This window comes from Camelus dromedarius, chromosome 7, assembly GCF_036321535.1.
Source record: "Camelus dromedarius isolate mCamDro1 chromosome 7, mCamDro1.pat, whole genome shotgun sequence".
Taxonomy (NCBI): Eukaryota; Metazoa; Chordata; class Mammalia; order Artiodactyla; family Camelidae; genus Camelus; species Camelus dromedarius.
Window position 1 is genome coordinate 43,283,332 of NC_087442.1, and position 27,482 is coordinate 43,310,813.

Genomic DNA, 27,482 nt, shown 5'->3' on the forward strand with positions numbered 1-27,482 from the left:
ACGGGAAAGAGAAAGAGAGAGACACTGGCGTTTTGCTTTCCTAAGGGGGATCTTTCTCCTTGTGGAATCTACAACTGTTTAAAAACTTTACTCTGAGATATGGTTAAAAAAAAAAACAAAAACCTGCCAGTTCTCCCGCCAACCCCACCAGACCGTTAAATGACAAACTCTAGAGTAAATCGTCAACCCCCATATACGCCAATTTCAGATAAGTTACGCATGTACTGAAATCTTGTAAGTATTTATGTGACCGTTATATTTTAGGACACTATGTTATATGATAATAATCCGAAAGTTGGTTACAAATCCAAGAGGCTGTTGTAAACATCTGCTTGTCCTTGGGTCACCATTCCCTTTGCATGTTAAGTGACTGCTCAGGTAAATCTTAGTGAAATTCCTACCGTTGTTGTATATTCTGCAGAACATGTCATGTATAGATGTAGAAAGGAAAAGAGAAGAAGGTACTGAAATAATGATATTGGACTATTTACTATGAAGGGATAAAGGGTGAGAAAGCTCTTCGGAGGATCATTTGTCTTGGTAAATACCACCAGCTGAGTGAGACTTTGAGACTTCAGGGGAGCCGCAGGTTGGAAACGTCCTTCTGATAATAATTTCTATTTGCTTTTAACAAGCATTTTTGTGGCATTTGGACAATATTTTCTGCCCCAGTATAATTTAATTTCCAAAAGATTTGATAGCTTTTAAAAATATTTAAAGCATTAGATAATTCACAGAATTCACTTTATGTCAGATCTCCTGAGAGGTCCCACAGAACATGGTGGACTTTGGCTTGAACACAGTTTTTCATTTAAATTGGTATTTCCCAATATTTACTTAACATCTTGCTGGAGAAATAATTTTCCTTTTTTATTTTTTAGAAAACTCAGAATGGAAATCCATTCCCTGAAACATATAGATGTTTACATTCTATATTTTCATCTATTACGAGATTAGTATTTTTCCTTGTTTATTGTGTTATGAGACTGCATTAGAAAGTTTAGGGATTCATCTTCACAGCACATCTTTAATCAAGCAGTTACTTCAACCAGCACATTTTGTTGATATTCACTATAAAATGCTATCTTGTAAATAAAGACATTCAGCACACTGTGAAAATGTATTTATGCACCTGCTTTTCAAATATTTCTACTAAAAATAATAATAAAAAAGCCCTTAGACCTGTAGATAGTGATATAGTGGTATTAATTATGTTAATAAAATAGTCACTGCCTTTAAAATCTGAAGGAAATACTCGTTATTTTCCCATGCTAAACGTGCACTGCACAGAAAGAAAAGAAGCAGGTTTTTCCTGTACAGACTAAGGACCATTCTTTTCTATTACTATTCAGCTTTTTTCTTTTTTTGCTACAAATTTTTTAAGCAAAGGGAGAAATCCCTCATAACTAAAATCCTAAAAATTTAGATAAGTGCTTCAAAAAGGTTAAAGCATCAGATATTCTGAAAGGGAGAGAAAACGAAGGAGGAAGAGATAGTATAAATTCCCAGGCTCCCTGTGGAAAATGAAAACCAGTTGTTCAGTATCAGCGATGCCCAGGCTGTCGTATTTTAAAATCTGCTGTTGGGTCTGCATGTGTCTGAGAGGGCAGGTTTTGATATTTGTTGAAATGACAGGACTAGGAAAGGCCTTAAACCTTGACCTTGATGAAAAAAGACAATTTGTGACCTTGACTTTTGACAGCTCATGAATTGGCCTCGACTGGATTAGTAGATCAAGGGCGCCACCTCGCGTTGACAAGCTTCCTTGTAATTCTTCAGCTTCAAGGGAATCAAAAGGTCTTACCTCCTTAACTCCTTGTTTTAGAGATTTAGTACTCATTTGTCTCCAGATGGAGCAAATTTGAATATATGTAAGTTATACACATGCCTGTATATATGTGAATATATATCATATGCGTGTATACGTGTATACATTTGCATATCAGTGCTTGTGTGTGCTTGTATATATATTTGTAGAATCTGTACAGATACAGTATCATTAATTACTGATGACCCAAGATGTTGTAATTTAAGGTGATTCCGAGAGTTAAGGTACAACATGTACCTTACATGATGAAGTTTTGCTCCTTTGCTTTAAAGGCCAAGATTGATTTGTATTCTTAGTGGCTTGCTCTGCATCAGACTCCTGCAGATCTACTTTAAAGCTGTACATTTGTGTTACAGTCTAAGAGGTGTTCTTAAATAACCATTCTTGCTTGGCCCTCACCCTCCAAGGTGGTCTACCATCCTAATTAGAGCTATAGAGGAATCTGTACGGCAAATAAAAAGTGTCAGATGCCTTGCTAACTCTAGAGATCTAGAGTTACATTTTAGAAATTCAAAGAAACTCACCTCTTAAGAGGTCAGTATGGAAAGCTTAAAGACCTCATATCTGCAAAATGACCATAATATGGATGCAGAAGGAGAGTTACCCTGGATAGCTCAGAGTCGAGTGCTGCGCCTGGGTGGTGTGCAATCTTATACTGATGCTTTCTAAGCTGCCTTTGATTTATGAAAGAAATATACACATTTATTATTAACAACCACCATCAAAACTATAATAGTAAGAACTATCATATTTACTACTTATTGACCCCTAATAACACATCAGGTGCTCTGTTTAGAGGCATAACTAATACATATGTATGTTTATATATTTAATATACACATAAGGTGATGTGTTTTTGTCAAAAACATGCTATGCACATATGTATTGAAATGTTGGTGGAACCAGGAGCCTTACGATGCAGAATTTTGAAATGAACTAATTTTATCTTTGTTAGAGGAAAGTAATTGTGAACCGAATAACCATATTTATCATTTTTTGGAAAATAATATTGGTTGGTTACAAACCTGGCTGACGGAAACCTCTACACGCCGGAGACTTAGAGCGCCTTTATAGATGGAGAGTTATAGACAGAATTTCTAAAGCTGTCTCAAAAACAGCATGGTCTTGAAACATACACATGGAATGGTCTTGTGAAGTGCAATCAATTTTGCTGCCCTGAGGATTTTCACTCCACTTGTGGAAACAAATGAAAATGATGCTTCCCAACCTCCCCACATCTTGTTCCACAGCACTCAGTTTCTAAATGAGCTGCCATCAAGCCAAAGTAACAACTTTCTCCCAAAATGTTTAAAGTGGTGGAAAATCCCCTCAAAGCTGGATCAAACTGTGTGTTTACGAACAGCTCCAAAGGGGACTCTTCTGTTGACGGGGGATATTTTTCTTTAGATGTAAGAAATATTCTGAGCCTCAGGCCTAGGAAGGAGGCCAACAGCAGCTCTGCAGCCGGAATACCACCCCTTTCACAAGCCATCGCCACTGCAGGAACTCTGGGTAAAGTAGTGGTTTTCTTTCTTTCTTTTTTTTTTTTTTTCCTCCCTTCTGTTTTTGAAACTAATGACAAGATATTTCAGAGGTTTTACCCCTGTTCTAAAATGGTTGTTGATAATGTCAATCTTATTTCTTACTTAAAATTCCCATGGATCTACCAGATAATCTGAAGTGAAGCATGGCTTATGATGGCTTGCAAACACCCAAATAGCAATTAGTCTAAAGCTTTAGAAAAAAAATACATCCAGGAGGACATCAGCTACCATATAGGAATAATAATGCCAGACAGTGGGATAGTGTTGTTGAATAGCTGATTCAAGTATTTTTTTTTCTAAAAGGGACATACTTTCAGAATAAGAATTTGTTATATGGAAACAACTAGACACCGTTTTCATCTGTAAAATTAGCAATGATTTTTTAATCCTGTAATGGCCTGTCATGTTACTATTTTTTAAAAACTGTAAATATGGGACTTAAAAAAACCCCCACATTTCCCATCTGCTCTTAATACTGTCAAATTTATTAAGGTATTTTAAGTGGATGATTGTAAAATGCCACTTTGCATTTCACTACTATTTATGCCTGATGGAACTGAAGCCATCCATTTAAATTTTTTTTGAATACGGAAATAGTAAAATTTTTAAAGAGAGAAAGGGAGGAGAAAATTATTCTTTTTAACAGTTCAACCTAATTGAGATATTTTCTTAAAAATTCACGAGGCAGCGAAATTCAGCTGAGTATGATACATGTGTGTGCGGGTAACACATTTCACCGTATAATATATGTGCAGATTACTCCCTGCTGAGGGTTTGGAGAGTTTGGTGAAGATGCAGCGTCTCGCTTCCTTTCTGCGAATTTCCGAGTTTCTTTTGGAGCTGAGATGGAGCCTGTCCGGGACTGTTAAGCCCCAGACCCGGTGGGTTCAGAGGCGCCCTTCCGGATTTGCGAACTTCTATGGCGGAGACGCTAGGGGCTTGCTGATTTATGCGCATTCCTTTAAAGTTGATCGAATGCGTGTCAGCATCCCAAGACCTGGAGAATCAGAGAAATGTGCAGCGAATTGCTCACATCCCATTTTTCATAAGCAAGGATGTAACGTTATCGAAGAGGCCTGGGTAGATTTATGCCTCGGTTTTAGGACACGCACACAATAATTAAGTTTTCATCCACCAAGCTGCCGGGTAAATAACAGCCGGCTTGATTCTTCACGAAAATACCCACTTTCTGATCAGCTGCTCCAATCCTAGCGCCTCTACCCAGTGCCGACGAATGCCTGAAAGGTGCTTGCTATTTTTAATTTGATTTTCAAGGGAAGAAAAAAGACGCTGGCACAGAAAAATTCCTCCGTGGAAGCAGCCAAGGCTTTGCCACAGTTGATTTCATTTCTGCCTGGCCCGGTCTCACTGCCCAAGAGCTGGATCCACCGGGCAGCAATCATTACCACGGCCCTTTGGAGATGTGCAAACCTTTGCGTGCAGTAGCGCGGCGGCGCGAGGCCTCTCCCAGGTGCAGGGACGTGGAGGCTCGGTAGAAGCGCTGCTGCGGACCCGAGGAGCCTCCCGATGTCGCGCCCCTCGGGGGCCGAGGAGGTTCAAAATCCTCCGCGCTTCGGAGTGAACCCTCTCCTCAAAATGGAGGCTCAAACCCTTAGAAAGCCGGCCTCGCTCGGATGGCTTGTGGGCCGGAGGGGGCGTGCAGCAGGACGTTAGGCCGAGGTCAAGGCCCTGGACCCCCAGGCCCGCTCCAGGCGAACTCCGGCGGGCCGGCCCCCGCGCCGCGCCTCGCCCCGCAGCTGCAGGCTGACGTCACCGCCGCCCGCGCGGGCCTTCGCCGGCCTCTCTAGGCGTTATTTGATGAGGACAAGCCGAGTCAAACGAATGTTTTGTGCGGGTGCCCCTTCTCCGCCCCGCCCCTCCCTCCCCAAGAGAATAATCGGGTATTTAATCTCTCCCAGTCTTAATTCTTGGCAGCGTGGAAGGTGGTTTGCAACGGGAAATAAAACTTGACAGGAGCATTTTCTCTAAAAGGGGTTCTGAGACGAGCTGAAAAGAAACCGTGTTTTTCTCTACCAAATACTTCCGCTTTCTGAGCCCCGACCTGACGGGTGGGGTGAGATCCGAGGGAGCGGAGAGCGAGCTAGGCACACAGGGCCACGTAGTGGACCCGGGCGGCCAAGTATGGGCGCCCGGCGCAGCCCCGGGTCTCCGCCTGGGCCGGAAAGCAGCCTCGGCCACGCTGCGCCCCGCGCCTCGGCGACGCTCAGCTCGCTTGTAGGCCCTGCACGGCCCGCAACCCGAGACCGGGACCCGGTGAACGCGAAGTTGGCAGGGGCAGGGGCCCAGGCTGCCACCCAGAGTTGCACGCTGGCGCTGGCTGAGGGTGGCTGGGGTTAAGCGAGAGAAGAGGGCGGGGTGGGGGTGGGGGGATAGAACGCTTGGCTTAAGCTCCGAGCCTTTAGGGACAAGAGCTTGCAAAGGCGATGGTGAGACCACTGCTGGAGGCTTTGTTCTGGATGTGGGTCTGCGGACACTGCACAAAATGTAGGGGGGAATGGGGGGTGAGCAGGCACAGCATGCGTGGGTTGTTCGGGCTGCTATTGGGTGTGAGAGATTGGAGACAGCAGAATCTCCCTCCTGGCAGCTTAGAGAGTGCCCTCCCCTTACGGCGCAAAGAAAGGTCAAGTCCTCCGCGCCATGGCCGTCTCCATGGTCAGAGCTGGTCGCTGCGGGAAGACGCAGGACACATAACTGGCCAGCGGGTTCTGATACCCTGAAGACTCGAGACAGTTTTTCCTTGTTACCAACTCCTTCGCCCCCAGCCGAATTGAAAAGGATTTCCCCGCAACCAGGAGTGGCCCAGGCTATGTTCCTTAGAGTCCTGGAAGAGCTGAGCCCGCGGAGGCCTAGCCCAGGTGAGAGGCAAAGGCTGCAAGCTCCGGGAAGCAGAGGAGGCTAGATCCGAGTTCTGGGCCCTGGTAGAAACAAGGGACCCGGCAGGGCCAGCCAGGCATGGAATAGGATACGGTAGTAAGGAGCCTGCTGGAAGCCTCTCTTGAGATACCTGAGTCCAGGTCCAATCCCTTCCGTGCATGGCAGGCTTTTGGTGAGAACTTTGATGCTCTTCTTCGCCTGCCTAAAATCTGGGCCAAGAAGTGAAGTGCATTCTGCCAAAGGTAAAAATCCCTGACTCCTGGGCCCCAAGAACCCTCTCACTGTGCTCTGTAGTGGTAGGAGCACCTTCCCTCTGCCCATACCCTGCTTGCAGCAGGTCACCGCATCAGGCCTGATGGTCCAACCTGCTTAAGCCACATCTACCACTGAGCTTATTGCTCCAGGTGAATAAAAAAGGCCCTGCAAATGATTGTCTTTTTTCCTCCGACAGAATAGGGAAATGCTGGGTTTTATCCTTATGATTGTCTGGGTGGAACAGGGTCTTGAGAGGACACTAGCTGGAAGGATTGTCTGTGGACATATACCATCACAGAACTATAAGGGCATGTTGGGGGAGACTCCTAGGGCATGGTTTGACTGGGCAGGGGCTTGCTCTTCTCAAGTCTGGAATGTGAACTGCTGAGTAAAACAGAGGAACCTGGGGAACTGCCCTAAGAGGCAACTGAAGCTTGGGGTACAAGGGCTTCCTGTGAACCACAGATGTGGGGACCAAGACCCTGAGGACCAAAGCTGGCCTTGTTGGGCTGCCCTCTTTTGTCCTCCTTATCACGGACACATTTGGTTGGAGAAACCCGTTTGGGCCGAAGTTGCAGGGAGAATGGAGGTCAGACGCTTTGCCCTTTAGCTTCCCACCCCCATCTGTTCTCACTCAGTAGAGGAAAAAAAAACTTTGATGAGTCCTCAACAATAAAAATTAAAATAGTTCTTCTCAAAGGAGGTAACCCTCTTTCTCCTATCACTTTGGGATTCACTAAACTAAACAACTAGATTGCTTGGGTGTTTGAGACTCTCAGCTGAGCCATATGCCCCACCCCTCAGTGGCCAGGAGAAGGATGTGGACTTCTTCAGATGCTTAGGGACCTTGGAGATTGAACCTATGAGTCAGAGAAGAACCAACCATAAGGTCAAATTCAAGGCATTACCTGTTCCTGTGCTTTAGGGAAGGGTAGAGGAGCTGGTGGGTGGGTCAGGGTGAGAGAAATTAACCCCTGCCTCCACCTCATAGTGATTGGGGGAGTGTGTCTCTAAATAATTCGTCAAAGCTTCAGTGCCACCTCTACACAGTGCTTGGAAATGTGGTAAGTTGGCCATGATCTGCCAATAGACCATTTCCTGAGAACAAATACTGGGAGATCTCCTGGGCTTCCCAGACAACCCATCTCCTAGGCTCATCGTGGAGGACAGATGTACCCCCAGGACATCTCCCAGTTAGAAGGAGAAAGCCCCCAAATGGAGACCTGGCCTCTAACCCCATGAAGGGCTTGATGGCCATATCTAACCTGGGTCCTCCAGCTGGCTCTCACACCTATGTGCAGTATGAGCACCAGGGTCTAAATGGTCTTGTGGGTAGCTTTCTAGAAACAAGTGATATTTAGGGATGGAGGAAGGTAGGGGCTCAGATCAGCAAGAAAAAGCAAAAAAATTGGTGCCCTATGTGATAAGCACAGATAAACAACTATAGTTCTTTGAGGGTGAATTCTGGCTGTCAGGTGAGCCTAACCCCTCCCAGGCTGGCTGCCATCCAGGATTGGCAAGGCCGAGAACACAGGAGCTGAATCCCAAGAAGAGAAGGAGGAAGTATTGGTCAGGAGGTGGGGAGGGGAAAAAAAAAGAACATGGTAGGGCCTTGGCATGGAGTATTCAGAAGAAGGAGGTAAGAGATCCAGTCCAGACCCCTGGTGGAGGCCTGAATTGGGGAATCGGGAACCTAACAGCCCCTTTTCTCTGTGCTTGCATACTGGGTGCCCTCCAGTGGCACCTCAGCTCTTGCTCTTACTGGGAGAGTTATCAGAAGAGGCAGGAGGCTGCATAAGGGAAGACTCCGCTGGAAAGAGGCAGGGCAAGCGGGAGCCATGCAGGGAGAGGAATTGGCCAGCTAGGGAGGGAATGGAGTAAGTGGGCAGCTTGGTGTTAGCATTCACATTAGGGATCACACACTGAGCAGTCAAAGGTCTGCAAGTGCAGGCACTGGGGACTCCAGATTCTCACATTCTGGGATAATAAGCCGCTGCCAGAGTCCAAGCTAGCCCCAAGGAGAGCAGAGGGCAGCCTATCAGTCGGGCCAGTTGGGGTTGGGAACCCCAAAGTCTAGAGGCAGTACCTGCCCACAGCTCTATTCTCCCTCAGTGTGAGAGGGTCTTAACTTACATATTAAGTGATGGTCCTTTCGGCTTATGTCCCTCAAATAACTATGCTGCAAATGACTGCAGGACAACCCTGGGGGAAAGGCTCACTCTGCCCCGGTGCACTCTGACTATACCAAGGCTATCCAGCCTGGGCACCGCCAGCAGGCATCCTCCAGCTGCTGCCCAGACCCCTCCGCTGCAAGAAGAAGGGAAGGCGGCAGTGCTGGCCAGAAGCACCTGGACACACTTTATTCCGATATCCCGCCTGGGAAGGCATGTGGAGCACAGGGCTCACGAGTCTCCGCCAAGGTGCACTCAGTCCGCCCGCCTAGGAAGGTCCAGGAGGCGCTGCAGAATCCCCAACCCCCAACTTTTAGGGCCAAATCAAATGAAGTTTAGAAAGGCTTGGTCTGCTTTGCTGAGCAAATCGCCTCGTTAGTCGTTTCCGCCTGACAAGGCTGGCTCGGGCGCCAGCCTTTTCCTCTCCGGGTGGCCATCTCCAAAAGCAGCGCAGGGAGCGCAGGCCAGCCTGCGGAGGGCTGCCTAGACCCTGAAGTTTGGAGAAACAAGATGAGATTGAAACGACTCCCTCCCTTCTCCGCAGACACACACGCACCGTCAGTCCGCCGCCACTTCCTGCCTTTGTTTTTCTTCCTCCCAAACATTTTTGGCCTCTTGCATTAGCTGCCGTGGGGCTCTGGGTTGACGATGAAAGGAAATACACATTGAAGACTGTTTTCTGGAGAATGGCCCTGCGCTGTGGAGCTCCTGAGAAAGAACAACTCATGGAAGACCAGTCTTCAGGGCCAATGTCACAGCCTTGCCCGTCTTGGACTCTTCAAAAAATGCAACTCGCACTTGGCCTTCCAGGGCAGGCCTAGCCCCCATCGGGTCTTCCCTTGAGCTGGGTGGGCTCAGCTTGGCTGTTGGGCCTCCTGCAAAGCGGAAGAGTCAATTAGGATCAGAGCAAAGTCAAAACCAAGGACCCACAGCTCTGCCTCTTCTGCCTTTCCAAGATTTGATCTGATCCTTAGAGCTGCTCCCACCCGCAAATAACCCCCCCAAAACATTCACACTGCCAGTATATTCCAGGCAAGAGGGGCAGAAGCAGGCAAAGCTGGAAGCAGTGCGCAGCATTGGGGATCTGAGCACCCCCTCCTGTCCCTGCTGAGGAAGTAAAAGCATTCGCCGCTGCAGGCGTTTTCCCTTCTTCTGGCATCAAAAGGCTTTTTCCTCATCCGTCTTCACGGCAGCGCCCCCACTCGCCCCCTTCCAGGCTACAAGTCTCTTCCAGCACCCCGCTTCGGTACAGCCTTCGGAATTGCCCTGCCAGCCGCTCCCAGAGTGCCTTCCTCTGCCCCAGCCTTTCCTCGGGAATTTGCCTTTGTCTGCTCCAGACACCCATGGGATCCAGACTGGCCAGCACCCTCTCAGCTTGGCTCTCAAGGACATGGGAAGCACTGGTTATGCGGCACAGCGCACATCCCCATACCGACCTTTCTCCGGTGACCCCTCTCCCTGGCACCAAGGGGAAAACCTATCTAATTGGGAGAGGGGTTGAGTGTGGCTAGGGTAGGTAGCCTGGTGTCCCCCGCTGGCGGGCCACTGCAGCCGGTCTGCTCAGGAACAAGCTGAAGTTGACTGCCAACACTGCTATAAAACCCCAGGTCTGTCTAGAACTGTTTTCGGTTCTCCTAGACGCCCCCGGGTTCAATTATAGTCCTAAAAGCCCTAATACAAGTGCAAGAATTTGTTTGCCTTCACCCAGGGGCGGGGCAAGCCCTGCGATGGTGGCGCCTTTGTTATGGCAAAGTCACTGAAACCCCTCAAGCGTTCCTTTTGTTCGAGGGTCGGGGTGGCGGGGACTGGGTGGGCTGCTGGGAGGGAGTTTGAGAGAGCCAACATCAGCCAGGGAATGACTTAAATACTGCTGTTCACAAACCTCTCCTTCTCCTTTTTATATTCTGTCTTCAAGAAAGAGAGGCTGTGGAGAAATAAATATTTTGCCATGTTGGTCACCGCTGGAAATAGAAGTTTTTTCACTGCAGGGCAATCCTGAAACTGTGATTTCCAGCTTTAGGAGGTCTCAAGCTACCCTTCCCAAACAACCTTCCTTCCCACCAGACCTTCTTACTCACACTGATACTGCCCTCTGCACAAGCCACAGTGGACAAATGAGTCAAACTGAAGATGCACAAATAATTTCAAATTCAGCTCTCAGGGATTTAAGGGGCATGAAAGTTCTTGCAGCAAATCCTGAATAAAGAGTTCATTAAACCAATGTGTCTGAGTAGTTTGATTTGTGATATGCAACCCTTGTAAAGGAGGGGGTTAGGAGCCACATAAACATTAATACTAATAAATTAGTTTACTCCACTACAGAGTAATTACTTGATATTACTGATATTTACAGCATGTATTCAAATACAATGGTGGGCCATCATTTGGAAAAAATGCATAATAAGAATATTTCTTTCCCAGTGCAATACATGATTAGATTTGTTATTGAGTCAGTTACAGTCAGCTCGGCAATAAATAAATAAATCGATGTTGACACTTAAATACCAAAGATATTAGAGTTTATACTCTAAATCTCCCCAAGATGTATAAATACCTTCGGCTATTTCCTGGATGGGGAAAGGGAAAATGTTATCCTTTTTCATTTTTCAACTTTCCTTCAGCGATATCCAGGTCCTTCCAAGAGGATAGATGTGGGGAGGCCTCAGAGCTGGGCCCCTCCCAGCTCCTGGCCTTGCCTGCCGTCTGTATGCCCTCCTCTTCTCCTTCTCCTAAACATTGTTCATTTAGTCCTGTAGGATGACAAACATTTTTCACCATATCAGGTTCCCCCCACCCCACCTCTTCCCTAGTAAGCTAAACATACTAGCTGCTGTGGCCTCTGTCTCCATCTTTAGCTCAAATCCAACATTTTCAAAGCCTTCTTTTCACTCAAGGTGCTGGGAGTTTCAGAAGCATGTCTCTTTCCTTTGGCATTGTGTTCCTTCTTTGGGATAGTATCAGGAAAGGCACCGAGAATTCTGAGTTTCTGCCCTGCACATCCCTAGCTCTCAAGCTTTGCAAAGGAAAGGAGACGTGTTACCCCTTTCTGAACCACGGCTCCCTAGCCCTCGCCCTCTCCCCACTGCCCCTAGTCTCTCCACAGCCCTGGAGCTCCACTGTGGGCCCCCAGAAGGCGCAGCATACCCAGGAGAAGCGCCTCTAAAGCAGCCAAAGCCTCGCCTCAACTGCATGGTTTTCCGAGTCCTCAGCTCCAGGAGACCGGGCGGGCGGGCGAGCGGACCAGTGCGCAGCGGCTCAGCCCCCGCGCCTCTGGCTCTGAGGAGTCACTCCGAACCCCAGCAGGCAGCGGGGAGGAGGGGATTTCTCCAAGGGCAGGGCGTGGGGTGAGGAGGCTGGCGGGGAGAATGGAGGGGAGGTGGATCCCGGGTAAGACGAAGGCCCTTCCGGGACCTGCGGATCCCTGACAAACCGCGGGGGAAGCCGCCCTGGTTGTTGGCGGTTTAGGGACGGAAGGCACTAAAGCGCTTCGGAAGTGACCATGAATGCGAGCGTGTAATCAAGTCACCGTGCAAATCGAGCAAGCCACGAGGCAGGCACATCCACGGCTGCGAACCCTGGCCCCGAAGGGGGTCCGGCCAGGGTCGGAGGCAGAGGTGGTTCCCAGAGCAAGCCCGTGGAGGGAGGGGACAGCGAAGAAGGAGGTGCGAACGCGAGCCTCCAGGCGAATAGATTCCAAGACCACGCACTGGTCACGCAGCGACTGTCTCCCACCTAGCCACCCCCAGCCTGTGGCATCCCTCACCCGGGGAGTGGTGGGTGGCAGGAGTTGAGCTCTCTCACCGCCCTCGGCGCCCTCGAGGGCCAGGACCGTGCAGCTGAGCACAAGCAATTGGCATGGGGTAGCACCCAGTCTAGCCGCGCTCCGGGAGGCCCCCCCAGCCAACATGAGTTACACCGGCGATTACGTGCTTTCGGTGAGAACACGGAGTGACGATCTGTTGCTTCCCCTGAGGTGGCTACAAAGAAAGGAAGCCGGGGAGGGAGGGAAGAAAAAAAAAAAAAAAAAGGAAAGGGGGAAAAAAAAAGGCCCGGACTAGCTCGCAGCTTGTCAATTTCAACATCGGGTCACATGACCAGCACCTCCCTGCTAAGGATGGGGATAGATTTCCACGTCAGCTTACGTCTCCAAATTTCTACTTCACGGATCCGCTTCAAAGAGGCAGCTGCAGTGGAGAATCATGTTAAGCTCAGCTACTGCGGAGAGCCCAAGGTAGCCCAATGATGGATTTTGATGAGCGTGGTCCCTGCTCCTCTAACATGTATTTGCCAAGTTGTACTTACTACGTCTCGGGTCCAGATTTCTCCAGCCTCCCTTCTTTTCTGCCCCAGACCCCGTCTTCGCGCCCAATGACATACTCCTACTCTTCCAACCTGCCCCAGGTCCAACCCGTGCGCGAAGTGACCTTCAGAGAGTACGCCATTGAGCCCGCCACTAAATGGCACCCCCGCGGCAATCTGGCCCACTGCTACTCCGCGGAGGAGCTCGTGCACAGAGACTGCCTGCAGGCGCCCAGCGCGGCCGGCGTGCCTGGCGACGTGCTGGCCAAGAGTTCGGCCAACGTCTACCACCACCCCACCCCCGCCGTCTCGTCCAATTTCTATAGCACCGTGGGCAGAAACGGCGTCCTGCCACAGGCTTTCGACCAGTTTTTCGAGACGGCCTACGGCACCCCGGAAAACCTCGCCTCCTCCGACTACCCCGGGGACAAGAGCGCCGAGAAGGGGCCCCCGGCGGCCGCGGCGACCTCCGCGGCAGCGGCGGCGGCGGCGGCGGCGGCAGCGGCCACGGGCACGCCGGCAACTTCAAGTTCGGACAGCGGCGCCGGCGGCTGCCGGGAGGCGGCGGCGGCGGCGGAGGAAAAGGAGCGGCGGCGGCGCCCCGAGAGCAGCAGCAGCCCCGAGTCGTCTTCCGGCCACACTGAGGACAAGGCCGGCGGCTCCAGTACGTATAAAAGCAGCGCCCTGCGCTTTATGAAAGGGGAGTTGGAAATCTAGCACAGCACCGCTGTTAAATTTTTATATGCTGTTTTATAAGCATATAAGGTTTATGAAGGGCCTTTAGGTTTCCCCCAACAAAACTTTGTTATAAAAGGCGGGATCACGTGGCGAGTGCTGAAATTGGCCGTGAAATACCCACCGGCCAAGGCATGCCTGCAAAAAAAAAAAAACCAAAAAAAAAAAAAAACCAAAAAAAACTTTTCCCCCTTTTTTTCCCTTCTCAGCTCCCAAGCCCGGCAGCTCGACCCCGGTCGGGGCCAGCTCGGGGCTGGGGAGCCGGAGGTGGGCGCCTGTAAATTCCCCCAGCAAGGGCTCGGGAGCCTTTGATAGCGAGGTAATCCGGAGATTTTTATAAAAGCCATGTGTTGCGCCGGGACTCCAGTCCCGGCCGGGATTCAAAGGCATCGCTGTTTAACGATGGCGCTAGAAGCGTGTTTAACAGATAAAATAGCCCGCTTAGCTCGAGCAATATATTAAAAGAAACAAATTAACCCAAAGTTGGCCTTTTTGTCCAAAGGAAGCCATTTTCCTCCGGCGCGGTGGCAATTATGTGCTGCCTTCTGTCCGACTGCATGTTACAATTGTTATTCAATCTGTCAAAAGCGGGTTTTTTTTTTTCTTTACTTCTTGTGGAATTTTATGGAAAGGGGAGCAAGTTGAGCCTACTCACAGCTTTGGGAAACCCCTCTTCCTATGTAAAACAGCACCCCGGTCCTGCCAGGGAACCAGGATGGCTGTGTGGCCTTGGTGCTCAGGGAAGGCCCAGGGTAGGGGGCTTCTGCTGTCTCCTCCCCACCTCGCAGAAGCCAGGACGCTGGCTGGAGAGGCAGGAGCTGGTGTCCAGGACTCAGGCTGACAAAGACACGGCAGCTGCCCCAGAAGTTAAGGAGGGCCGAGTCCCGCCACAGCCGGGAAAGACTGGGGCTGGGGCCACCTTTACTGCCTCAGGACCCAGCCAGCCGCCCAGGTGCTGGAAGGTGAAATGTCCGAGGTCGTCTGTTTGTTTAGTCTGGCTGGGCTGAAGGCAGCCGGCAACCCCCACTCAGCTGCTTTGAAAGCGGTTTCCGCAGCACAAATTCTCCTGTTGCAGTGAGGAGCCCTCCTTTCTGCTCTGGGGCAGAGTAAGCAGCTTCCCTGGGGGCCTATCTAGGGAGCTGGCTTTTATCTGGGACGGAGCCTCCGTCTGCAGCCTGTCCCCAGCCAGCAGCAGGAGCCTGAAGTCAGGGACCTTGGGGGAGACCCTGATGGGGCTTGGGTAGGGCCTCCAGTCCCTGGGGCCAGCCCTTTTCCTCTACTTGGGACTCTGAGATGGATTGCAGCCACCACACCTGGCTTATTCCCTGCCTCCTTCTCCCTCCACAGGTGGCCAACGAACCCGAAAAAAGCGCTGCCCCTACACCAAGTACCAGATCCGGGAGCTGGAGCGGGAGTTCTTCTTCAGTGTGTACATCAACAAAGAGAAGCGCCTGCAGCTGTCTCGCATGCTCAACCTCACCGACCGTCAAGTCAAAATCTGGTTTCAGAACAGGAGAATGAAGGAAAAAAAAATTAATAGGGACCGTTTACAGTACTACTCAGCTAACCCACTCCTCTAAGTCTCCAGCCAGCTGGAATTGGGTGGGGGGCTTCAGACACTTGAGATCATATGCAGATTTTGTCCTTGACAAGGTCAAGGCACGCAGTGACTTTTGAAGAAAGGAGATGTGCAAGAGAGGGGAGACTACACGGAGACAGCCCTGAAGGAGGCAGCTTGGTACTCTCCTGGGGATCTGTGGTTAAGATTTCTAACAACAGTTGGATTCAGAGAGTTGTACATCAACTAAAATGAATGGTTTGGGACCTCTGGTGGTTCACTCTTGGAGATTGCGGAGCTTCGGGCTGGGTGTGGTCTCCAGCAGGGACTGGGCTCCTTGCCAGGCCCCCTGGAGAGTGACCCCTGCCCAGGACCCTCCACATGGAGCCTGCCCACCCCCAGGACCCCTGTGTCAAGATCTCCAAACCCAATTCAGCTTGAGGACAGGAGCAGAAGGAAGGGGGTGGATTCCTAGATGTCTGGATTGGGGCTGCTTTCCAAAACCAATGTGAAAGATGACTGACTAAGAGGTGCCTGTGAGGTGGGAGAGGGCTGCTGATCATTAAAGGAAAAAAAAGATCTATTCCAGGTGGCATTAGTGGCTCTCCACCGCTCCGGTCACTTACGCATTGTCCCAGGCCTGAGCTTCCAGCAATTGCCTTCTGTGGCCCACCTAGTTTTTCCTACCGATGAGGGTCTTCGTCCAGGCCTGCCACTCGAGCCTAAAGCCTGGTTGCAGAGCAGCAGACCGTTCCCTGAGGTGGAAGACATCAAAAACCCTGAGAAGCTGCACCCAGGCTACTGGCCCCGAGATCTCTGCAGGAAATGCCTGTGGAGTGCAGCAGCTTGGCAAAGTCTACTCCACACTTAATTCAAGCTTGGATTTGCTCAACGGAGCAGCGGGCCTGGCCAGCGGTCCCCATCTATGAGGGACCCAATTCCTCCAAACACTCGGTTCCCACTCCGTACTCTGTTCTTCACCACCCCAGAACTGAGCTTGGAAGCTTCTGGTGACCTTCCAAGAGCTCAGGAGTGATTTGGAATTATTTTAAAAGATAAATATTATATTATATATATATATATTTCCCTGCAGGAACCAAAGTGAATTTTAAAAAATGCAATGTAGGGGGGGGGGGAGAAAGATGATGAAGAAAATATTTAAAGGCGCTATCTGTTTACAGTGTTCCATGGTTAAACTCACTCACTGCTAGGAATAATTGAATGTACGCTTCATACAGGGATGGTATTCAAAAGACTTGTAAATAAAGGAACTATAACCTATTTTATTTTAATGCTTTTTTTTTTTTGCCATTAGCTGATTTCCTTTGGGGTGTTGGAGGGGGCAGAAAAGGTATTGGGAATGGTCTTTTTAATTTCTTGCAATACTTGAAAAGCATTAGGGAGATGGTCTGAGGTAGTTTGGCCCACCAGAGTCTAGAGATCTCAGCTGAGAAAGCCAGGCACCCTCCCATTAAATCTCCTCTGCCTCCCTGTGTTAAGAAGTATCTGGTGGCTCTGTTTGTAACGGGAGTGCTGGCCTGTTCCTCAGTTCTCACTCACCGCGTATGTCACAACATGTATACAGGCGACAGGGCACAAGGAAAATGACTGTGGAAACTTGAGTATTGGGTCCTGGTGTGACATTCCTCTCCCTGTTCACCTTTTACTGCCAAATGTCTGCCCCCCCAGCACTATCACCCACCCCACTCAGGAAAGGGGCTAGTCACTAGGCCCCTGAGGGGATGCGGAGCTTGACTTAGGATTTAACTCCATCAGAAGCCAGGTTTAGAAAGCCAAGGTGAATGGCCAGGACCTTTTGGAAAGTGGGGTCCCAGGAATGGAGTATCTCAGGGCCTGGAATATGGGGCTTCATCCTCTCAGACTGACCCCATCCCTGGGAGAAAGCCTTGGGGCTTGAGGTGGCCAATGGGTCTGAACCCAGGCTGAGTTCACTCACCTCAGGACTAGGAGGCCTGAAGAGGAAACACTCTAGGGTGCCCTGGGGAGCACTTCAGCAAGAGGGAGATGGGTCTGGGTACAAAGACAGAGCAGACTCTCAGGAGACTCTAAGGGCGCTTTCTCCCTAGCTCCCAGCGGAGGCTGCCTTTTCCTTTTGGGAAAAGAAAGATGCCAGTTTCCTTTTTGTTTCCTGCCTTTGAACTTCTGCCTTAAATTTGGACATCACACATAACCTTGAGGGGCTGGGCGGAAAGGCCAGAGCCTTTTGTTGCCCACCCCACCCCCACCCCACCCCACTCCACCCCACCCAACTCTCTCCCTAGCCACCCAGGAAGGACCAGAGCAGCAGAGAGGGTGGAATTTGGAGTGAGGCCCCAGACTCCAGATCCCCATTTTGTTTATTTGTTTGTGTGTTTGTCTAACTGGCGCGACTGGGGAAATCAAGCTCAAAGGGGAGTGGGACAGACCCCAAGATGAATGTCTAGGTTGATAGACAGACAGAGGTGAACAAGGACTCTCCTGGGGGGCGGGGAGGGGGTGGGTAGGGAAGTCCAGGATTTAAGGAAAGACTTCCTTTGGGACGGTTAAAGATTAACCAAAGTCTCGCAAGTTGCTAGAGTCTAGCCAGGACTGTTTGAGGGCGGGCGGCAAGCGGGCGCGGGTTTGATTTCTGAGCCCTATAAAAGCCCATCCTCCGATGGCTGTGACAATGTGGTCGTAAACCCGTCCGGGGCCGGCCAATTTGCATATTTGGAATGCGCCGCTATAAACCCGACTGGGGTTTTGCAGCAATTTCTTAGATGTAAAAATGAGATCTCTTTAGCAGCGGGCTGGGCACATTCTCTCCCTCTTGCCTCTGCGTTGAGCCTGCTCTCCGTCTCCGGGCTCCGGGCTGGACTTCGGGCCCGGCCTAGGCGCTCAGCCGCCACGAGATGGCGCACTTCCGATCAATGTCAAAGCCGCCGGGGAGCCCGGAACCCCAGCGCGATTCCTGGCCTTTGTTCGCTTCTGATACTAAGAGCAGCACGTTACATTATTTCGCTTGTCCCGCTCTCCTTCGTATCAAAAAAGGGGGGGCTCACCTTCAAGAAGTTGTTGGTGGTGTAATTTAAAGCAACGCGCCTTCTCTAGGCCTCGCAGGCGTCGCGGCGTGGAGAAGCCAGATGTCCCTAGGCAGTGATTTCGGAAATATGTCAAGGTAAGAGGCCACAAGTTTAGTAATTTCAATCTGGCTGGGGCAGGAGTGGGGCCGGTGTCAGAGGAAGGCTGGGGAAAGTGGCTGGGTTTGTGAGCTCGTGGGTGACGCTATAGGCCCTCAGCCCACCCCACCCCCCTTCTCCCATCGCTTCCTAATGTTGGAAAGCAGGGGGAGGCCTCAGTGGAAAAGTTGACGATTTTAACCCTCCGCGCCAGCAATTCACCTAAGGCGATCTTTAGATTTTGTAGAAATATTCAGAGTGGGATGAATCAGGGATGGAGGGAGTCCAAGCAAAAGGGTCCCAGGCTTGTGGAGGGTGGGGGAAGGCGGTGGCGGGATTGGGGAAAACAAAGTTTCTACTCGGAAACAATGAGGTGGTCAGGAACCGTGGCCGCCGGGCGAGCTTATTCCCTGGGAGGTAGCTGGTTTCCTACTAGGTGCGATCTCTAGGTTTGCGCCACAGCCTGAAGGAAACCTTTGTTCCGAAAAAGGCCAAATCAGAAACGTCGCATTAGATTTTTGAGGCTGCCAGAGAAGTCTGTATTGCTTATTTGGAGTGTACCGCTATAAACCTGGCTGGAGTTTTGCAGCAATTTCTTAGATGTAAAAATGAGATCTTTTGCAAATATGCAAAAATTGTATTGGTAAATACCTATACATTTTCAAAATCTGGCCCTGAATCCCTCCATCAGTGTTGTCATAAAACAAGTTTAAAATAATGATATCACTTACCTTTCTGAGGCCAGATTCAAATTCCCCCTCTTCTTATATTAAAATTTTTTGTTCCAATATGTTTTTATTCATTTCTTGAAATGGTTATTTTTCTTTTCAGAAATAAGCAATGCAAGGGTGAGTGGGAAAGGGAATCTCAAAGTAGGTGCTGCCCGTGTGAGCATGTATGTATGCATGTAAATTTTGCCGATCATAGTCAGGAGTCTTTGTTGATCACGGTCTCCCAAATTCTGATAGAATAAAGCAAGAAGTGGGCACCCACACGGTGCTCTCTGCAGCCTGAACCTTCCCTGAAATCCCAAAGCTGTCTCTAGTTTCAAGGCCAGAGGCAGTTTATTATGGACAAAACTAAGGATATTGCAATTGAGGGGTGTATGTGTAAAGGCCCCAGCACTCCTGCCATCAGGAGAGAAGGGCCAGTTCAGTGGCTGGATTTAGAAAAAAATTTAAAGCAGGTTGTTTAGGGACAGATTGCACCTGATGGATTCAAAGCAGATACATGAAATATTCCTGGAAATGTTCACATTGTTAAAGATGAACGGGGAAAGAATGTCACTTCTCACCCCCCAGATTTTAACTATGCAGTAAATTCATGAATCAGAGAAGTCCAGAATTTTTGTTAAAGCTGGATATGTGGAAGTAGCATTTATTTTTCCTCTCTGGTGCCGCAGTTCAACAACACAGATGATCAGATAATTCTGATCACCAAAAGCACTGAGAGGAACATCCAGATACAAATTGTTTACTGGTTATCTCAATCTCAGTACCTAGTTTTTAAGATTTTTTTTTTTTTGGTAATAATAGTTTATTTCTCATGGCTTGCAAAGGCCTACTCAGGAGAAGGAATCCGCTATCTGGTGAACTGCATGGTAATCCTCACCAGAGAGCTTATTTTACCAGCCTGGCATTTACTTCGGCTCCATAGCCATGTGGGAGGGGAGTGTTAGTAACCAGGTAGAAATGAGCAAAATTTACTCCTAAATAAAATGTGGACCCTGGTGGCTGCACAGGCCTGGTTGAAGCAAGCAGACACCAGAGAGTTTTAGGTTAAAGGCATACTGACCACCAGAGAGAAATTCAGCAGCTAGGAGAGAGGGCGAAAGAGAGAGAAAGAAGGCAAATGGGCGAGAGGGAGAGAGAGTGTCCAGAAGTCAACCCGTGCTGCAATTGAATTGCTCTTCTTAATCTCTCAGGGGTGGGGAACCCCAAGAAAGCCAAGATGATCAATAAATGGACTATTCTATTGAGGAAGCTAACACTTTATTGTTACAGTCTGGGGGGTGTGGAGCCTTGGGGCTGTCAGGGATGCTGGGAGCTCCGAGATGAAGACCGAGACCGACTAAGAAGGCAGCAGGCATTTTGGTTAAGTTTCTGCTGTGTGGCTATCTTCTCCATCTGAACCATTGGGGCAGGCCCATCTGCATCCCAGGTCCCAGGTGCACCCACAGGCTCCTGATTCAATCTCGGCTCAGCATGGAGGTGGGGTGGCAGTCCTGGGCCAGTGAGAGGCTCCCACTAGGGCTTACACATTTTTTTTTTTTCCAAACAAGAAACAGCACAAACCCAACGGGGTGGAGGGAGGGTGGAAGATGTTGGAGAAAAACATCCGACTCTCCCCAAAGGAAGACCCAAGTGCCAATGCCATGGTTTGTGAGCCCGCAGCAGGCCTTCTGCCTCCTCTACTCCACAGCCAGGATGGCCCTCTTGTAGCTAATGCCATACCAAACTGATTTTTGTAACCTCGGTTGGAGCGGGCGTGCTCTTGGATCCCATTCAGCCAACAAGTCCATTTGGCCACCCTAGAGAGCCTTAACGTGACTGGGACTGAGCTGCCTACTGCCGGATACCCACCTTGTCTTACCAAACTGACAGGGCTGCTGAATTCCCAGAGAGTCTTGGAACATTCTGGAGAGCCCAAGGAGAAGGCTTTGAGGGGTCTGTGAACTCCTTGAAAAGGATGGGTCAAATTGTGGGAATGCACAAATGTGCATTTTTCACAGGATTTGAGAACTTGGCCTAAGATTTTCCAAAGGGGCCTTAACTTCTGAAAAGATCAAGAAAGACAGATTTAGATCATTGTCTTTCACTTTATTTTTTTAGCCTCCACCATCTCAAGCATTCTCTCCTGTGGCCACTAGCCTTTCCCAACCTGTGGCCCGGGGAGGTTGCTTTCTGCGCTTCATCTGGAAAGGCCTAAACCCTGGTCCACTGGCCTGCTGGGGCTCATTCTCCTCAAGGGACCCTCTCCTGTATTTGGGACCTACTTCCAACTGGGCAGAGCTCTCTTGAGAGGAGTGGACACTGCTGAGGGGCAAAGCCCTCTTCTCAGGCAGTCCTCAGCTTTGTGGCATTTCTCAGTAGCATTGCTGAGCTCAACAGTCCCTGTCAGTTTCACTCTTCTGACAAGCTGGGTAAGGACCAAGCCCATTTGGAGAAGGGTCCTAGACTTCAGTGCTCTGAAGCTTTTGATACTCAAGTTCGTTGATCTCGTGGGCCTAGCCAGATTAGAATTTGCCTTGGCCTTGTGCGAGAGCAATAAGGAGACCGAAGGACAGTTCCGGATCCCTCCGCCCAGACACCTCACTTGATTCGGCTGCGCCGCTACTGCAGCCTCGAGACCCTGTCTGTTTGGAGACAACTGGCTTTCTCTTCCTCTCTCTCCTTTTCTACCCCTCTCTCTTCTTTCCCTCTGTCCTTTCTTTCTGTTCCTTTCTCTCTTTCTCTCTCTCTCCCTCTCTTCTCCACCCCAGACACCCAGTCCTCAAAGCCAGTCACCGCGGGGCGCAAAGGTAGAAGTGGCTGGAGCGCAGCGCAAGTGGTGGCGCGGCCTCCCGGGTGCTGCGCGCTGAGCCGCGGCTGCCGACAGAGACGGCAACTGCTTGCTTGTATCTCCGAAGCCAGCGCCAGGGCTCTGCCGTCGCTCTCCCGTGCGCTCTCTCTCGGTCCTCTCAGGCTCAGCTTCCTCCTCCGACTGGGTTCATACTGGGAGGAACAAGGCCAAGTGCCAGGCAGATCACCCAGGACGCAAAGGTCTTTCCCCGCCGCACGCAGAGGCCTGAGCGGTCTGCTTCCTGGGATCCCGGCGTTCAGCAGCTCCAGTCAGGGCCTCTGCAGGGGCTGGTGCTGGCGGAGCGGGCAGGCCTGGGCATCCTGGAGAGCTGTATCCCGCAGGGGCAAGGCAGCGACCTCTTGGGCTCCACTGGATCCGGCCGGAAAAGGTCGCATTTCCTGAGGCCCACACTTGAGGGCTAGAGCTCTGGGCCAGCCATTTCCAACTGACTAAGAGCGTGGTCCCTACGGCCAGGGAAGAAGGAGGCCCCGGTGTCTACTGAGCAAAGGGCTTGGCCTCCGAACGCGCCTATAACTGGGCCACGAGCCCAGGCAGGCCTCACAGGGAACGGATTTCCTCACCGAGGGCCTCGTTAAAATGCGAACACCGCAGGAGTGAGGGCTGCCCCAGCCGCGGGTTTGGTGGGGGGTGGAGGAGGGAGGAGATGGAGAGGCAGGAGTGGTGACACTGTTTCTTGTCATAGCCTCCAGTAGCATGCGAATGCCAAGTCTAAAAGGAGAGTTGGAGAATTGTGTGGCAGAGGTGTCCATTAGCCACCCCCCGCCTCCAGTTTTCCCCTCCAAGTCTTCCCCTCCGGGCAAGCCAAAGACCCTGAAGATCAATGTTTCTTTCACTTCCCGGAAAGGAAAGGCATATGAGCTTGGAGGCTGCCAGGGTGATGCTGCTTGGGGTGCCTGGACCTGACTCTCGCCTCAGAGTAAAGGTGAGGGAGCCTTTCAGCCAAAGTTGCCAGTTGCCTGGACCCCGTCTTATGCCAGCCCACCAAGGTTCACCGACAGAAGCTGCAGAGAAGGCAAGCCAGGTGAGCGCCCCATAGGCGAAGATCCTAATTGGGTCAACCCATTGGCAAGGAGGAGTGTGTACGAGGCTGAGAGGCCAGGACATTGCATTTTGGCGAAATTTCTTTGTGGGATGCAAGAAAGAAGTGGCAGTTGCCTGCTTTCAATCTACTCTGGATTTCATACACTCTGAGGATTTTGGTGGCCTTAGGATCAGGTCTGCCACTTTGGGGAGACAGCTCCAGGTTCAGGGCTAAATGAGAAGAGTTTGAGGCCCTGACAGGCCCCCTTAGTGTTTAGAGTGCACCGAGGTCTGGTGGCTGATTCCGAAATTAAAATGGGGAGCACCCAAGGCGGGCCGGGGTGCGCACCATAAACACCCCACTTGTTAACTGCTCGGGGCCCAGGGGCCTTTCAAACAGACCCCGAAGGAGGACTCACGTCTGGGCATGGGCGGGGCGAGCCCAGGGGCCAGGCCCCACATCAGCCACGTTGGAGCAGCCCCCGAAGCTTCTGGCCTTTGGGCTGAGGTATCGGGTGTGCGTCTCACAGCCCATCAATACAGATTACATATTTATATCAATCGCGGGCTCGGAGGGCGCCCTCGGAGAGCGGCCCCGCGCCTACGAAACCAAACTGGGAGTGGTCGCTCGGAAACTCTGGCTCAGGATTGGCTGCGGGCGCCCGCCGCGGTGCGGGGGGATTGCTAATCGTATTCAGCATGTTTTGCACAAGAAATGTCAGCCAGAAAGGGCTATCTGCTCCCTTCGCCAAATTATCCCACAACAATGTCATGCTCGGAGAGCCCCGCCGCGAATTCTTTTTTGGTCGACTCGCTCATCAGCTCGGGCAGAGGCGAGGCTGGCGGTGGTGGCAACGGCGCGGGGGGCGGCGGCGGAGGCGGCAGCTACTACGCCCACGGCGGGGTCTACCTGCCGTCGGCCGCCGACCTGCCCTACGGGCTGCAGAGCTGCGGGCTCTTCCCGGCTCTGGGAGGCAAGCGCAATGAGGCGACGTCGCCAGGCGGCGGTGGTGGCAGCGGGGGCTTGGGTCCCGGGGCGCACAGCTACGCTCCCGCGCCTATAGACCTGTGGCTGGACGCGCCCCGGTCCTGCCGGATGGAGCCGCCCGAGGGGCCGCCGCCGCCGCCCCAGCAGCAGCCGCCGCCCCCGCCGCAACCACCCCAGCCCCCGCCGCAGGCCACCTCGTGTTCTTTCGCGCAGAACATCAAAGAGGAGAGCTCCTACTGCCTCTACGACTCGGCTGACAAATGCCCCAAAGGCTCCTCCGCCGCTGCCGAGCTGGCCCCCTTCCCGCGGGGCCCGCCGTCCGACGGCTGCTCCCTGGGCACCTCCAGTGGGGTGCCAGTGCCCGGCTACTTCCGCCTCTCCCAGGCCTATGGCACCGCCAAGGGCTACGGCAGCGGCGGCGGCGCTCAGCAGCTCGGCGCCGGCCCGTTCCCCGCTCAGCCCCCGGGGCGCAGCTTCGATCCGCCATCCGCTCTCGCCTCCGGTTCGGCGGATGCAGCCCGGAAAGAGCGAGCCCTCGACTCGCCGCCGCCCCCTACGCTGGCTTGTGGTGGCGGTGGCGGTGGCGGGGGCTCGCAGGGCGACGAGGAGGCGCACGCTTCGTCCTCCGCCGCGGAGGAGCTCTCCCCGGCCCCTTCAGAGAGCAGCAAAGCCTCGCCCGAGAAGGACTCCCTGGGTAAGCAGGGCTCGCTGAAGGGCCGAAGTCAGGCGGGCAGATAGGCCGACCCAGAGAAGGGAAGGAGCAGAGAGCCAGGAGTTCGCACAGCAGCCGGCTGGCCTTGGCCCGAGCTGCAGTCAGGCTGACCTTGTGAACTTGCTTTTTAATATTTGGGCGTGGGGACGCAGTAAAAATTCATGTCCGGCTTAGCGCCCCACACAGCAAGACGTCCTCTGCGCTCCCCTCAGCTCACCCCAACTGGGGGCGAGGACACCGGCGAGCAGCCCCCCTCTTGTGCATGCCCTTCTCCGTGCCCCAGAGCACCCTAAGCGGTGGTCTGGGCCCAGCCTGCGAGGCTCGGCCCACGCGAGGGGAGGGGGAGGGAGGGAAAGTAGCTCACCCGCAGATAGCGCGGATGTTTGTAAGACATCCAAAATAAGCAGCCGCCAGCACCAATAAATAAGCCCATTAACCGGCGAAGTTCGAGTTTACGATCCCCCTTGCTTTTTTCAAAGTTGCTGGAGGGGCGGGAATCCTCGTTGTGGGGAGAAGAAAAGACAAACCCGGCCCGGACGCCGGGGCCCTGATCTGAGTGTCAGAGAGGGGCCATTTCGCTTCCTCTGGAACTCGGAATCGCCCAGACCGCACGTCCCTGGCTCCTGGAGAGACGTGAGAGACGGTTCTTGACTCTAATCAGTTTTTCGTGCCTTTCCTATGTCCCAACTATGCTGTTCTCCCTCTTCTTATCAGGCCTTGGGCAACCATGGGGCTGGAGTGAGACAGGGCCACGTTGCCCGTCCCCCTTCCAAGTAAGCACCCCGCGCCCCCAGCCTGGGGGCTGCAGGAAATGCTTGTCTACCTTGGGGCGAGAAGCAAAGAAAGGCGTTAAGTTCAAGATATACAGCCTGCCCTCCCAGGCTGTCCAATGCAAGTGCCTGGCAGCTTTGTGCTAAAACAGGTGTTTGGGGGGAAAAAAGTGGGGGGAAATGTAAATTGTAAGAGTAGGTGTAGATTGAAGCCCCAGTCGATTTCGCACATGACTTTTGGAGGAACTGTTCTCCCTGGGTAAGCTAAACCAGGGCATAACTCTATCCGTGTCACTTGGGGCATCCCTCTTATAGTGGAGACGACCTGAATTTACCCCTGCGTGCAGCCCGCGTGGCCTCGATTTAACCTTTCCCTCTTTATTCTTTTAAATGCCAGGTAATTCCAAAGGCGAAAACGCAGCCAACTGGCTCACTGCAAAGAGCGGCCGGAAGAAGCGCTGCCCCTACACCAAGCACCAGACGCTGGAGCTGGAGAAGGAGTTTCTGTTCAACATGTACCTTACTCGAGAGCGGCGCCTAGAGATCAGTCGCAGCGTCCACCTCACGGACAGACAAGTTAAAATCTGGTTTCAGAACCGCAGGATGAAACTGAAGAAAATGAACCGAGAAAACCGTATCCGGGAGCTCACAGCCAACTTTAATTTTTCCTGATGAAGCTCCAGGCAACGTGGGGTTTTTTCCCCCCCACTTCCAGAGAGCTGTTCTCCCTCTATCTTCGGCCTCTGCCCAGGAACTCGCACCTGTGCTGGAGACCCATTCCTTCCTCCCACACTCACCATCTCGCTGGCCGTTACATCTGTGCAGGGCTGGTTTGTTCTGACTTTTTGTTTCTTTGTTTGCTTGGTGCTGGTTTATTTGTTGTTTTCTGGGGGAAAAAGCCATATTGCGCTAAAATTCTATATATAGAGAGATTGTCCTAGGTGTCAAGCGGTGACTAAGATGGTTTGCTGTCTCGGGGTTCCACTACTGGAAATGGCCCCTGTCCTTCTGGTGGAGCTGGTTTCCTGTAGGGCTGGCAAACCTAGCCAGAAGGCGGAGGTCCCATTGTAGGCAGCTGAGGTGTCTGGCCTGAGGTCAATGATGCAAGAAGCCGCCACCGGGCTCGCCTGCCTGGAGTGCTGGGCTGTGTTTAATCAGGGGATACAGGCCCCTGGGTTTCTTTTTTCTTTCTTCCTTTCTTCCCTGGCAAAGAGAAGGGATTGTAGGCATGAACACGCAGGTTGGCAAAAGGGCTTGACTTTGGCTGATGGGAAAATGGGGAAAGTCAGAAAGATTAATTTTTCCTTCTCCAGCTTTAAGAGGCGAAAAGAATGACCAGGAGAAGGAAACTTCTCTTCCAGTTTGTGTAAGGTTTTGCATTGCAGGACTAAATTATTTCACTTACCTCTGAATTTCCATGTCCTTCTGTCTGTAGATAAATAATTGAATGTCGTTTTGTTATACATACAGATTTAATGGATTTTTTGTCATTAAATAATTGTTACCATTGGTAACACATGACAAGCACACCCCAATTCTCCCTATCTTGTGGAGGTTCCCCCCCCACTTTTTCCTTTTCTTTTCTCCCCCCCCCCCAGATTCATGGCAGCCGAGGAGGGCTGGGGCAAGCCGAATAGACTAGAGAAGGGAGACATTGTTTGGGTTTCCTTTATACTGTGAAGTTACATGCATAAAAGGGTCAAACCTGTAGGTGCAGAAAAAGAAAAAACTATAAAATACAAATCTGTATAAATGTCTATTATTATGAAAAATTGCCAATCTTGTTTTATGCAAATGCATTCTATCGTTATTATAAATGTTAGTTCTAGCTCTATTTACTTCTAATCTTAAATGAGAATAAATTAATATTGTAATGCTGCTGTGCGTGGAAAAAAAGACGATGTTTATGTTCTTATAGAAGAATAAAAGCTGTGGAATGAAGCTTTTTTAATTTTACCTCTTTTTTT

The 27,482-nt window shown here is 51.2% G+C and overlaps 2 protein-coding genes and 2 long non-coding RNA genes across 7 annotated transcripts; 2 read left to right on the forward strand and 2 right to left on the reverse strand.

Annotated features, from left to right (window-relative positions):
• Window positions 1-8,854: 8,854 nt before the first annotated feature.
• LOC105095829 (uncharacterized) lies at window positions 8,855-11,976 on the reverse strand. 2 transcript variants are annotated; one of them, XR_010381782.1, is made up of 3 exons: window positions 11,518-11,976; window positions 11,248-11,443; window positions 8,855-9,568 (listed from the first exon to the last, which is right to left on the reverse strand). It is a non-coding gene; the product is annotated as an uncharacterized LOC105095829 (long non-coding RNA). The 2 variants fall into 2 exon arrangements; XR_010381781.1 differs by having other exon boundaries at window positions 11,248-11,976.
• A 770-nt stretch (window positions 11,977-12,746) lies between these two features.
• On the forward strand, window positions 12,747-16,551 carry HOXA11 (homeobox A11). Its single transcript, XM_031455100.2, has 2 exons — window positions 12,747-13,656; window positions 15,075-16,551. Exons 1-2 carry the CDS (start codon window positions 12,933-12,935, stop codon window positions 15,305-15,307), a joined length of 957 nt encoding a protein of 318 aa, XP_031310960.2. The 5' UTR covers window positions 12,747-12,932; the 3' UTR covers window positions 15,308-16,551.
• LOC135321681 (uncharacterized) lies at window positions 15,159-18,387 on the reverse strand. The gene is made up of 3 exons (XR_010381650.1): window positions 18,327-18,387; window positions 15,912-16,040; window positions 15,159-15,225 (listed from the first exon to the last, which is right to left on the reverse strand). It is a non-coding gene; the product is annotated as an uncharacterized LOC135321681 (long non-coding RNA).
• On the forward strand, window positions 17,879-27,456 carry HOXA10 (homeobox A10). Of its 3 annotated transcripts, none has more exons than XM_031455097.2 (3): window positions 17,879-18,442; window positions 22,708-24,727; window positions 25,913-27,456. In XM_031455097.2, exons 2-3 carry the CDS (start codon window positions 23,761-23,763, stop codon window positions 26,185-26,187), a joined length of 1,242 nt encoding a protein of 413 aa, XP_031310957.1. In that variant the 5' UTR covers window positions 17,879-18,442; window positions 22,708-23,760; the 3' UTR covers window positions 26,188-27,456. The 3 variants fall into 3 exon arrangements, with proteins under 3 accessions (XP_031310957.1, XP_031310958.1, XP_031310956.1); XM_031455098.2 differs by having other exon boundaries at window positions 22,870-24,727; XM_031455096.2 differs by lacking the exon at window positions 17,879-18,442 and having other exon boundaries at window positions 18,449-24,727.
• Window positions 27,457-27,482: the final 26 nt, after the last annotated feature.